Source organism: Lagopus leucura, unplaced genomic scaffold (genome assembly GCF_019238085.1).
Source record: "Lagopus leucura isolate 7727_CA_CO unplaced genomic scaffold, USGS_WTPT01 Super-Scaffold_100009, whole genome shotgun sequence".
Classification (NCBI taxonomy): domain Eukaryota; kingdom Metazoa; phylum Chordata; class Aves; order Galliformes; family Phasianidae; genus Lagopus; species Lagopus leucura.
In genome coordinates, this window is record NW_024962266.1 from 26,598,802 (window position 1) to 26,611,551 (window position 12,750).

Below are 12,750 nucleotides of genomic sequence, written 5' to 3' on the forward strand. Positions count from 1 at the left end.
AGAATTTTTTCATCATCTCTGCTGTCAGGACCTTGAACCAAATCACTAAGTGAACAGCATGGAGATGGAGCATTCCTCTTCCTGCCAGAAGTCACAGTCAGTTTCTACCCTCTTGGGAGTTCACCTTTACTTGGCAGTCCAATCTTTCCTCAGTCATGTCTTCCCTCTTGTACTTGCAGGTCTTAAGCTCCCACCTCTGCAGAGCCTTGTCTACATATTTGTTAGTTCATGATGCCCATTTGTTTTGTCTTCTGGCCCTGCAGACACTTGATCAGAACTCACCTCCTGAGCTCCTTGACCTGGCCTCTGGTGGCCTGTGACCTGGGCTGCAGCAACTTTTCAGGAATTTGTAAATGAACAGGGCTTGCTGAAGTACCAGAGCTGACTGCAGCACCAGGGATGGGGATTCATGTCTTGTGACATCTTCATTTGTAGGTCATTTTCCATGAGTAACTTCTGTCTCATCTGTGTACCAACTGCCTCCCTCCTGTTTGCTTGCCCTGCTTATTGTGCTCCTGATCACTGATATTTCCTGGAGTGCCAGAGAAGCAGGAAGCCTGGCATAAGTTACGTTGACCTCCTGTGAGATTCCTGACTTGGCAATGAGCCTCTCATTGCTGCCTGCTATTTCCCAGACCCAACTCATTTATCTTGCAGCGCTAATATCGTTGCATAGTGCTTCCTCCCATACTACTGCTGGAAACTAGAGTTGAGTCCCTGGCTTGCTTGTCCTGAGCATACTAGATGGACTGGAAGGCTGTTGACTGCACACTAGTGTAGCTAGATGAGAATCTGGCAAAGGCATTATAAAACCTGATAACTGGAATTGGAAGCTGGATAGGAGTTGAAATTAGACATGCGTTTTTACCATTAAAGGCAGTTGGGCATAGAGACAGATCACAAAGGCATGGATTTCTTCGGGCTTGGTCTTTCCAGAAGGTATGCTTCAGTTCTCTGCTGATTTCTGGCCGTATCTACAGTAACTTCTGGGTGAATTTCTACAGATTGTGTTGAAGTCAGCATAAATTATCCTTATGCCTTGTAGTTTCTTAAATATGTAGATGCAATTGAGGAGTCTAAATTATGACTGTCAATGAATAACAATTTTGCTATGACTGTGGAAGATCTGTCAGTATTAAAGACAACCTGGAAATGAGAGGAATGTTAGCAGTTTCTATGCTCCATTCTGTTTTACTTTTCTGTCCAAGCCTTATAACCAGACATCCTTTGTTGTGACTTTTGCATGTTCCCAGAAATAGGAAGCCAAAGCAGAGGTGATTGAGTAGCTATGGTTTAAGGTTATCAAATCATTGTTTTAGCTGCATGAGTGAAAAGTGTGTATTGATCTGTGTTTACACTGGTAGAAGAATTTAAGGACTTAGCAGTAGGATGTATTTAGGAGCTGCAGAACGTTTTTAGGCTCAGAAGAGCCAGGAGGACTTAGGCTCGCTGTGCCAGAGGCTGGAAGAATAATACACTGTTCTGTTTCAATTACCTAGTCCTTTCTTTGCTCTAAATCCTATTGAACTTTCTGTGCATAAGGTCTTCTGGTGAAGTGAACAATATCTCTGTAGTCAATTCCTGACTACTTGTGATTGGGTTATTTTGTGTCACAGATGTCTACTCTAATACAAAGAGAACTTCCTGAGGAATTTGTTACCTGGCACCTAGCACTGTGCTTGTACAGTACATCAATGCCAAGACCAGTTTGTATGGGGAACCAAAATGGCTTTTACCTGTCTTGAAGTTACCAAACCCTTTGTCTCAAGATGCGATATCTACACCTGTCTTAGAGCTTTCTGTCCCGCTAAGAGGCAGCTTGGATCTAACTCTATTCTTGAGCCCTTTTCACTGCATACTCAGTTTCTTTGGTATGGATCCATTGCCTCTCCATAAATGCACCAAAGCTCCTAGTTTTTGTAGCTGTTTGTAACCAAATTTTATGTATTTGAGCGGCTCCCCCTCATTTCCAATGCTGTGCTAATCTCATGATCCCTTTCTTGGAGCACTATGGAGTATGGTGCAGATGTACCTGAGTGAGAAGAACCTTGATGCCTAGAATTCATACCTCCTGGCTAGACCCTTCCTGTTTGCTAGCAGAGACAGTATCATGGTGCATCAGGGAGCAAGTATACATGGAAGAATGGAAAAACCCATAGTATAAAAGTTCCCCTTACCCTGGATAATGCAGATTGATGTGTTTGTTTGCACAGTGTGTCTTGAGATATCAAAATTTAATCAGTGCAGGTATTCTTTGTCTGAGTTGGATGTTGCCCTTGGTGTCATCTGGTTGTGCTGGTCCTTTTGGGACCTTCAGGAAAATGAAAGGGACGTGGTTTTATGATGGAGTACAGAATCGGTGGCCTTTAATAAGCAAACATCATTGCTTGATTAAACTGATTTTTCATAGGGAAAAACCACGTTAATTTACAGGGTTCTGCAAAACCTTTTTGCTATAAAATGTGTGTATCTTTGCTAAAAAGTTGAAATACTTAATTGCAAATTCTATCCATGCTGAAGTATGATGTCTAAGATTTCACCTCTGTGTCGTCGCCAGATTCCAAAGATAGGTGCTTATTTTGGACATGGTGATGGACACTTCATTATAATGGTGCTAAAGTAAATACTGCTAATTGGAGGCTCCGACTGTTCTCTGGAAATGCTTTTAAAAGTTTAATGCAAAAAGTATGTTTTCTAAATTATGTATTGCTTCCCTTTAAGCCCAGTTGCGTGAAATTCTTATTAAATTGTGTTTCCTGGAGAGGTATTAAATACTAATTCTGACCGGGCTAAGATGTGCTTAAACAATGCTGTTACAAATGCAACACGGTTTAGGATGCAGTGCGCACGAGGCCTGAAACTTTCTGCTAGCACACCAAGGGCAATTAACTTAACAGCTGCATCTGCAAGGCTGCAGGCTGGGCAGAACTGCTTTCTTCTACCTTGAAGCAGCACTCAGGATCTGAAGATGTGATGATGGTAGCCAGGAGCTTAAAGATGGCTGGAGAAAAACACCCAACAGTAAGGGGAGATGAAGTGTGTTAGTGAAATATACTAGAGTACAGGAGATGGAGGATGAAAGGAGTCCTTGTGTAGTGAGTTTATGAAATCCAGAGGAGATTGCAAGAAGAAAAGATTCCAGTTCAGAAGAAGCCAGCAATTTTGCCCCCAAAAATACGATTTTTACAGTACGTGTGATTGTTTCTTTTTTAATTGATGCTGCCTAGTGAGAAAGGAAAAACTGTGGTGAAGTGCAGGCAGAAGGACAGGAGTGTAATGATGTTGAAAGTTATTGCTAATAGAAGCTGTTCTGGGAAGCGTTTTCATTTCTGAAGCACATTCCAGAAGATGTAGTACATATCTCAGGTCATGAGAAGTCCAGCTGGGTGAGAAACTAAAGAAACCTTCTATTAACTATCACGTGGAAAAAGCTGTTTGGGGAGGAAAAGGAGCATTTAGGTGAATTGAGCGACAGCGTTGGAACTAAATGTATCTAATCCAAACCTGCTCGTCCTGCTGTTCCACAGTTCTGAGGAAGTTACACACAGAGACTTCCAAGCGTGTGTGAAATAAAGGTTCAAACTTCACGTGGAGATGTGCGTCAGCACTCGTTCTGTACAGCCTATAGAGTTTTGGTAATGTGTTTAGGAACTGATGAAGAAATCTGTTTTCAGCCAATTGGAGCATAGTTTACAGTTGCTGAACTGAACTTTGAGCCTCATCCTAAGATTTATTGCTCCTGGTGAACCTTAAAATCCGTATCAGACTGCACAGGGCTTTGCAGATTCTGAAGTCATGCGTGTTCAAGCTTGGAAATAGTCAGAAAAGAAACTGCAGAATTTTTGTTTCTAAACGTTTATGCAAATAGGAGGAATAAGAAGATGCACTGATGTTCTGTTTTTGCTACAGTTGGGAAGTAAATGATAGCGATCAGCCTGTGCTGGATAATACAGCTCATGAAGAAGACTTCTCCCTAGGAACTTCAATTAAATTCAGATGGAAGAAAAAGTCTCCAGACGTGTTCCAGAATTGCAGTACAAATTGTCTTCTCTTGTATAAAGATAATTTATTTCAAAGAGAGCTGTGGTCTGTACCTAAAAACAAAGAAAGAAACAAAAAAAACAGCACCCAAGTTTTCATGATCGGTGGAGTTTCTTTTGGTGACAGAAAACAGCCATCTGAATTGCTGGAATCCTTGAATATCTAAGTCAACTTGAGACTGTTGCTTAAAGGCGCACTGGATGTTCCCAAGTGAAACCTCGGTTCCTAGGCTGTAAGCAATGTAATTTCTCAGAGCAGGCCAGACAGAATTTGCCTGTCTGACATGACAGAAAGCGATGGAGGGAATGCAGTTATGTTGTATAACTTAACTTTATATCTTTATTTTTAATTAGTGGAAAACTTCAAAGTTCTAAGATGATGAATGAGGATTCTATTGCAAAGCTCACGTTTTATCTTTGCAATCTATGAAGGTGTTGAAAGCAAAGGCAGCTGGGCATCCCATGTGTCTTTGCTGTTCCTACTAGGTAGGTTCTGAGCTTCTTGGTGATGACTTCGAAATCTATCCCACTCCCCAAAGTGTTTTGCTTGCTCATTTGCGTGCACAATGTGAGGTTGTGATTTACATTCTAAGTTTCTGTGTGACACGTGGGCAGTACTAAGTGGTCTGTGCCTTGTCTAGACATCTGACAAACTATTACAGTCATTCAGGGGGAAAAAAACAGTTTTCAGTAATTCAGACCCCAGTTGCTGCTGTTGTAGCTGCTAGATGGAATTTGTAGCTGTGGAGTTTGATTCCTACCAGTTAAACATTGCTTCAGCTTGGAACTTTATATGTGTGCTGAGCTTCTGGAGGAGGTCAAACGCAGGGCAGCCAGTCATTTTATGCTGTCTAGCTCTGTCAAATTGTCTTACATGACTGTAATACTGCCTTGGTTGCATAAGTAAGAAAGCTGAAAAGATATAAATGTCAAGATAGGCAAGTTCCCACGGAAGACTGGTTTAGAACTGGAGCTTATATTAAAGCTCATGTTACTTACTGGCCTAATTAAACTAGACAAGCCTTTGTACCTGCCAAATGTATAAATACAGTGTACAACTGCATTGTGCTTACACAGCTCCATGATAACAGCAGTATCTTGTCAGGTGTTTTACTTCTTCAGGGGTTCATTTTGGTGGAAGATAATGGTCCCTTGGAGCAGCATGCATTTTTATAGCAACAAATTATGAAGTCATGTGAGATTTATTTTGCAGCCTGAAAGAATGATTTATTTACAGTACTATATGGTACAGAACTCACATCTCATCAATGCAAGCATCACCTCTTCTGCCACTCAGCTGAATAAATCACACTTTAGCACTAGCTGACGTTTTGCATTGTTTTCCTTAGAAAGTCATTTTTGATTTGCACTGCTTGATAGACTCAGCTTAATGCAATTTCTTTTTTTTTTGCATATCTGATTATTTCCTCTAATCTTTTATTTACACTGAATTTTTACCAAAGCGTTTAGAAGCAAATGTATTTCTGAATGCAAAATGTAAATTTAATCCTGCCTTTCGTATTTAGGAAGAGACCCATTCCCTCCTGCATATGATCTAAAGTCCAAGTGGGAAAACCTGCTGGGCCCTGAATATGAAGTTATGGTATGTTACCTTTCAGTAAACTACATTCATGTGTGTTATTTTTTAAAATTACAGCTTTGTGAGCTTATTACAGGCTGTTTATAGAACAGTTCAGCATTTGGAACAGATCAGTAACATCAAGTTTTGTTTCCATTAGCATCGGGGCTGAAATACAGAAATGGTATAGCTGATACTTTTTGTAAATACTGTTTATATAAATACTATTGTTAAATCGTTACACAGATACTAGACAGAAATGGAGATTTAAGAAAATTGGCAGTCTTTTTAAATCTACATCACAGCAGCCACTTAAAATATGTGGCATTTTTATGATTTTAGTTAGAAACTGTTAGGTTTATTGCACACTGAAAAGAAAAAAAAAGAACAACCACCACAGTTCAAGATAGAATTGTGATGTTTCACAAATAATCTAAGGATTTGATTAGAAAGATGTAAGAATGATTTTCAAACATACTGGAAGCACAGGAAGTAATTTGAGGTAATGTACCTTCATGGTGCCAGTGCCTATTAGATATTTCTTCGCCTTGTATTAAATAATTGCCAAGCAAAAGATTGTTTTGATGAATTGTCATAAGGAGCTGACTGAAATGGTAATTTGCTATTGCTCTTCAGTGCCACGGTAGCCAATGAGTACAGATTAAAAGAAATTCCAGCCAACCTTCCTTCTGAAGCCTTAAAAAATTCTCGCCGCCACCAGCGAAATGCCCTGTTTGTCTTTGCAATGCTTGTCCAGTTGATTTAGAGACACTTATTTTTACTGCTTGGAGTAGCCATCATTCCAATTGCTCGCTGGAAGATTTAAAGTAGCTTTAAGAATTGTCTTGAGAAACTCGCTTCGCTTCTTTCCATTAGCACTGCTTTAAGATCTGAAGTTCGTATAGGATTATGTACATGGTGTCATAAATCTGGTTGGCTGCCCACTTCAGTTGCTTGGTATTCCCATCCTTACATTTTGAGAGTCTGATATTTCCTCCTTAGCACTATCGTGCTTCCCACAGAGGACAGAAACCTGCTTAGTTTGTGAAACTGTGCATTTCTAATTCTTGAGCTGCTGCCAGGAAAATGGCAGGAGTGAAAATCACGGAATCACTTAGGTTGGAAAAGACCCTTCAGACTGAGCCCAGCCATCAACCCAGTGCTCCAGGTCCAGCAGCAAGCCGTGTCCTGCGTGCAGCATCCGCATCTCTTCAAGATCCCCAAGGACAGCAATTCTGCTGCTGCCCAGGGCAGCACGCTCCAGTTTATGTGAAGCAATTCTTCCTCATACCTGATCTAAACCTTCCCTTGCACAACTTGAGGCCATTCAGTGCTAACTGTGGTTGAGACGTTCATAGTTGGTCCTTTTTAAAAATAGAAGGAAGCTGTTACAGCACCCTGTTTTGAAGGTCAGTTTTTGGTTCTTCCAGTTTTTGTCATCTGCTCTGCTTGGCTGCATTCCATAACAGTGTTTAGTTTGATTGCAGCCTAATGGCTCGCTCCCTGTTTCTCACTGTCCTTGCCCCTACACTGAGATCCCCTGAAACTCACCCTAAAGGTGACTGTGAGTCAGAGGACTTCTCTTAAGTATTTCTCTTCAGAGGAAATCGTTGTTAGAAGGGAGGATTTAGTGTCGCTGGTGGCTTCCAGTCCTTTGTGGCAGCAACTTAAGAACAAAACTGAGATCCTGTTGAAAGGAAAGAGACGCTGGGAGCCTGTTTGGGGATTTATGGCTGTGTGGTGTTTGTTGCCAAGTACCTAGCTGAGAACAGTCGGGCTGAGGAGTTATCAGTCCTAGATTCATTTAGTTACAACTGAGTGGACATGGAACAGATTCTGTCTGTTGGGAAAAATACCCGAGGTACAGGGGTGGAAGACAGGACTCTGGAAGCCCCATTTAAAGTGAAGCTGAAGGAGGGAGCCGAGACTTAAGGTTGCTTTGTAGATACTTTGTTACGCTAGGAATTTCCAAGGAAGCCTGAATGGAAACAGTTACTTGATTTTTGCAAGGCTGTGTGTGTTTCCAATCTAACCAATAGAGCTGGCATCCCAAAAATCTCAGTGACAGTGACCCAGACTTCAGCCTTGGACCGTAGATCACTACAGATTTCATCTGATTACAATTAAAATTTGAATAAATATCCTTCTATGGCTACAAATGAATTCTGTTAAGGAAGAGATCCACAAAAAAAAAAAAAAAAAAGGTGGAAAACATTTAGAGTTATTGCATTCAAATTGGAAAAAAAAAAATCCTAAAGAAGGACTGAAGGGATTTCTTCTACCTCTTGTATATGATTCATTTTGCATTCAAATTTGTAATTAAACTCATGTATTTCAAGCTGTGTTAGAAACGTTCTGGGGAAGATAGTGATTTAGTCTAGATGTTAGATGGTTCTTCTGGTGTCTGAAATAATAACTTAGGCCATTGTAATGTTCAGTTCTGATTGGCAAGTTGCTGTGGGTATTTGTGTCAAATGTAATGGCATTTTGTGCTTATAGAGGATTACTGGACTTGACTAAAATTGTCACTCCGGCTTCAAGAATAGGATAATATTTGAATCTGCTAATAAAGCATAATCACAACATTGCAGAATGTAAGTGTTGGGCATCAGAGACTTTCTAACACTCATTTAAAATTATTCTGCATCAATGTGACATTGTCCTGGTATCAAAAATAGTTATGCTGTATAATTCCTTAGGTTGTGAACGTGGACATGCCCATTACAGATGACTCAGAACTGCAGAAGTACTCAAAGGTATGACTTGCATGTTTTTTTCCTTCATGGCACATGTTGACATCTATGACTCAAAATTCCACATTTGTTTATTTCATAAATATTTTCATAACTGTTTCATAAATTTGGGGTGATTCCACTTTTCAGTCTCTTTTCCAAAAGAGGCTGCCTATGGTCTGCCTATTTTCTGTTGTGGTCCAAAGCATTTTTAGTGCAATGGGCAAATGTTCCTTTAAAAAAAAACAATCAATCAAAAAACCAAAACAACCAAGCTAAAATTTTGCAAAAGCCTCAAATTACTGGGTGCTTAATTGCATTGAAATTCAATTGTAGAATACTTGCTGAAAGTTGCTGCAGAATGAAGTAGGGTTTGAAACTCTATTCAGTGTCACAATCCTGTGCAGGGATTCAGTGCAGTGATCCAGCCTTGGGATGGAGTGTCCTTTTAGTTAGGATGTTAGAATTCCTTTCTTCTGAAAATTCTGGTAGACTTTCTAGGTATGGATGCTAGTACTGCAAAGCAAAGGTTTTGAAGTGATGCGTTTATGTGCTTCTGGGGATTTCTCAGTGAAGAAAGACCATGAAGTCAGAATAAGGCATGGCTGTGGGGAAATGATGATGAATGGATTGCTCCTATTTGCTTTAAGCATCCAGAATAAACTGGGGAACCAGGAGGAGATTCGGTGTTTCAACTTAGGTAATAAAGAGCCAGAAAGTTGCCCAACTGAGGGAGCAGCTGCTGCTGATCATCTCTGCCTCCTCTCCGTGGGTTGCTGTGATCCCTGCTGTCTTGTCTGGATCACACAAAGACAATAAGAATCGGAGGCTTTCTGAAGGGGAGAAAAAGTAGAATAAAAGGGATTCCACAGGAAAAGGCTAACACAAAATCAATGAATTTCCATTGCAGAAATAAGATTAAACGTTTGCAGAGGATGCCATGGATATTTTTCCTACTCCAAAAGTAGTGTAGATCCTCAAGGGTCAAGACAGCTGATCCTGCGATGGGTTGGTGTTGACTTAGCATTAAATGGTCGTGTTGGAATTTCTGTCAGCTTTTTCAAAACTCACTGTTTGGGTGGGATAGACTTACGTGAGTGGTGCTTCTCTTCTGTGTGTTTTTTTTCAAATGGCAGCATTGTTTAAGAGTACAGTGCAAAGGATTCGTGGATTGTTTTTACTTGTGTAGATGGTTTGTATAGAGAAATTCTGGACACTTGTGCTGTAACACAGCCAATGTGAGTCAATAATTAAGACAATAATTTCACCGTGTTTAATTTGAGCTGTTAAGTCTTAAATGTGTTCGTATCATAGTAGGTGCAGATGCACACTGTCTCATCTTTTGGCAGCTATTACCCATCCATACTTTGAGATTAGGAGTTGAGCTTGACACGTTTGATGGACATCATTACATATCATCAATTGCTTCAGATGGTCCTGCTGCAACACTTGGTCTTCTGCAACTGGAGGATGAACTTCTAGAGGTAAAACAAACAGAAGTAGTGCATTCTTTAAACCTTTTCTAAAATGCTCCTATTAGATTTTAGTTTGGTTGCAGTGTGTGCAGTACTAATTTTAATGAGTTGATTGTGAAAGCAGAGCAACTCTCTGGAAGCCTCACGTTTTCTTCACCATTTCATTCCTCCCTTGTGCACCTCCTTGTGACCTCTTAGTGACTTCGTGCTTTTTTCTGAAGTGTTTAACACGATTATCAGGAATCACAAGGGCAGAGATAATAGTTACTGAATGCAGATGTTTCTGTGGTCCTTCAGTTTTTTGAGCAAACTGGCATTAGCTTTTGTACTCTACCTGGTGGATAATATTTTTCCACTCCTGAAAAAAATGTACAGCAGTCTCAGAAATTCCTGTTAAGCATTTTAACTTGCTTGTTGAGTCTTGAGAGACATCAGTGTCTGAGAGGTAGTACATCAGTTCAAATGTGTATAGAGAAGTACTGCGATAGCTTGGAAGTTATCAGAATCAGACCAGACCTATCAGCTCAGGAGGAATATACCTTTAATCAAATTAAAATAATACCTGTTTTGTGTTTGTGTCTATCAACATCTCAGCCTGCAAATAAGTAGTCATTAATTTCCTGTTGAACCCTCTTTATGAAATAGTTTGAATATTTTTAGTGGATACGAAGAACACTGAATTGACATCAATGGGAACAGAGTTGAGCCTTCTGAAAGATTAATTTGTTAGCTGTACTGCTCTATTGCCTTTACTTGTTGTTCACCCTTTGATGTTGATCAGAAATTCATACTGATATCACTAAGATCTAAACCATCTCTTTCTTTATCGCTTAATGGAGGAAATCTCGATTCCTGAAGGAAGAGATTAATGGAATGCTGAAAGTGTCATTTAAATTTCTTGGCCACTAAACAAAAAGTTGTATGGTAAAAGCAATTACTGCAAAGTAATTTAGGAAACTTTAATTCTGTATTTAGTTTTTATCAATTTTGCTTATTACTGTGTATCTACAGTTAAGTACACAGATATGTCCAGACACAGTGAGCATATATTTTCCTTTTCTGTAGCTGGAAAAAAAATAACAAAATCAAAATGTGCTCCAGGGCTAAAGTTATATATGCCAGGTTTAACCCAGAGTATGTTTTTGCAGCCAAGTTATAAATCCCTTTAAGTAGAGGTTTGCAATGGAAAATGTGACAGCCCCATTTCCCAAACAAGCAGCTCTACCTGGGCCTGATACAAGTGGGATTAAAATGCAATCAGTACAGGAATTTTCTTTAATATATAGTGAGGTTGACTGCTGATTATTTTTAATGATGTGTTTGAATTATGATAGAAAACATGTTTTTTTTTTTTTTTCTCTAATTTTAGCTGATTTCATTGTGTTCTTTTTTAGAAGTAAATTGCTTCCTCCTGTTCTTCCAGTTTTGTGAGAGAAATTTCACTGACTCCTATTTGATATCACAACTAACTGGAGGGTTGTGGTAACCGAAGGGGGTGCTTGGCACCTTGCGTGTCTAGAGACCAATTTCTGGCAGCTGCAAAAGCAGAAATGGGAGTCCCCAAGTCTGCTTGGGAGTGAGCAGTAGCTCTTCTCCATCCATCACAATATGCTGAGAAATGCTGGTAACTTTCCACCGCACTGCCAGTCTCAATGCATTAAAAAATCCTTACGCGTAGATACTTCTGCTTAAATAATTAACTAATGGATTAGCCTGATAGCTCAGCAATTGATGCAGTTCTTACAGAAGAAGCATGGCAGTTCATCTTACAACGTTGCAGACGAGCTTTAGCATTCTGAATTTTCACCTTAGGTGTTCTTTAGTAGGAGAGGAACTCTGATCCTCAGCAGTATGAGCTACATTTATACTGTAAAGCGTGCGAAGAAAAGATGGAAAAAATAAAATCTGATGAAAAAATGGTGTGTAACGTGAGTTTGCTGTGTAATCTTACCAAACAACTTCAGTTATTTCCACTTTGGTTTGGTCTGTGTTGTGGAGTAGATTTGGAAGTAGATTAGTTGAAATCCAGCCATGCTGGGCATTTGGTCACAAGAGCAGATTTGAGGTGGCCTCAAAGAGAGCCCTGAGATAAAGGCAGGGTTGATATTGACTCCATAGCACTCACTCAGTTAAACCTCTTCTCTTTTGGGGCTGCAGTGCTTGTCAATGGAAGTCTTCATGTTGACACCCACAACACACACTGACAGTTTGCATGGCTCATATTCAGCAGCATTCCTAGGGGGCAAGTTAGATGTAGCCTCACAATACTGCATTAGTGAAGCATACAAAAGAGGATCCATCCCTGTATTTTTATTTTCCTGAGGGAATGTAACTGCAGTGTCCCATTTTTAAAGCAACGTTATTACTTTTTTAGAAGTGTATGGCTTAAAATATTCATTAACAGTGGCCTTATCGTCTTCTTTTGTCACTTAGGAGCAATAAAGGGTGTGGGGTTGTAACCTTAGGCCTTAGTCAGGGTTTTCTGATTAATTGCTCACTGTACTTGGCTTTTCTACTATATAGCCATTCTTCCATGTTTTGTGTAGGATCTGTATCAGTTTCAACCAATTTGTTACAATTTGAAGCACTGACAGATGTGCCAGTTTTGACTTCAGGTTTTTTATTGGAGCTGAAATCTGTGTTTTCTTGAACGTTTTTGAAAACTGAACATTTCTGTTTAAATTCAAATAGATAAGCCTAATGGATTTGGAAAAAAAGAAAAAAGAAAAAAGAAAAAAAAAGGGCTATTGCTAACAAAGAAGCAAGTCAGAATAAAAGTAATTTCTAGAAGAGTTTGCGCTAGGAAAAATAGTGACTGGAAAATGAATTGTAGGATGTTGAAGAAAGCAGAGAGCTGATGTAGCAGTAGTCACAAGATCAAGTTTAACATTCATAGTAATGTGTATATGTATACTTAAGGAGCA

The 12,750-nt window shown here is 39.6% G+C and overlaps 1 protein-coding gene across 8 annotated transcripts in view; it reads left to right on the forward strand.

The window, feature by feature from the left end:
• The window catches only part of PATJ (PATJ crumbs cell polarity complex component), a 142,848-nt gene that overhangs the window by 22,955 nt on the left and 107,143 nt on the right, over positions 1–12,750 (forward strand). For all 8 annotated transcript variants that reach the window (XM_042873695.1, XM_042873694.1, XM_042873691.1 and 5 more), the window contains 3 exons: positions 5,567–5,643; positions 8,319–8,375; positions 9,701–9,835. In XM_042873695.1, coding sequence (XP_042729629.1) covers positions 5,567–5,643; positions 8,319–8,375; positions 9,701–9,835 — 269 coding nt within the window. The remainder of the gene's footprint in view (positions 1–5,566; positions 5,644–8,318; positions 8,376–9,700; positions 9,836–12,750) is intronic.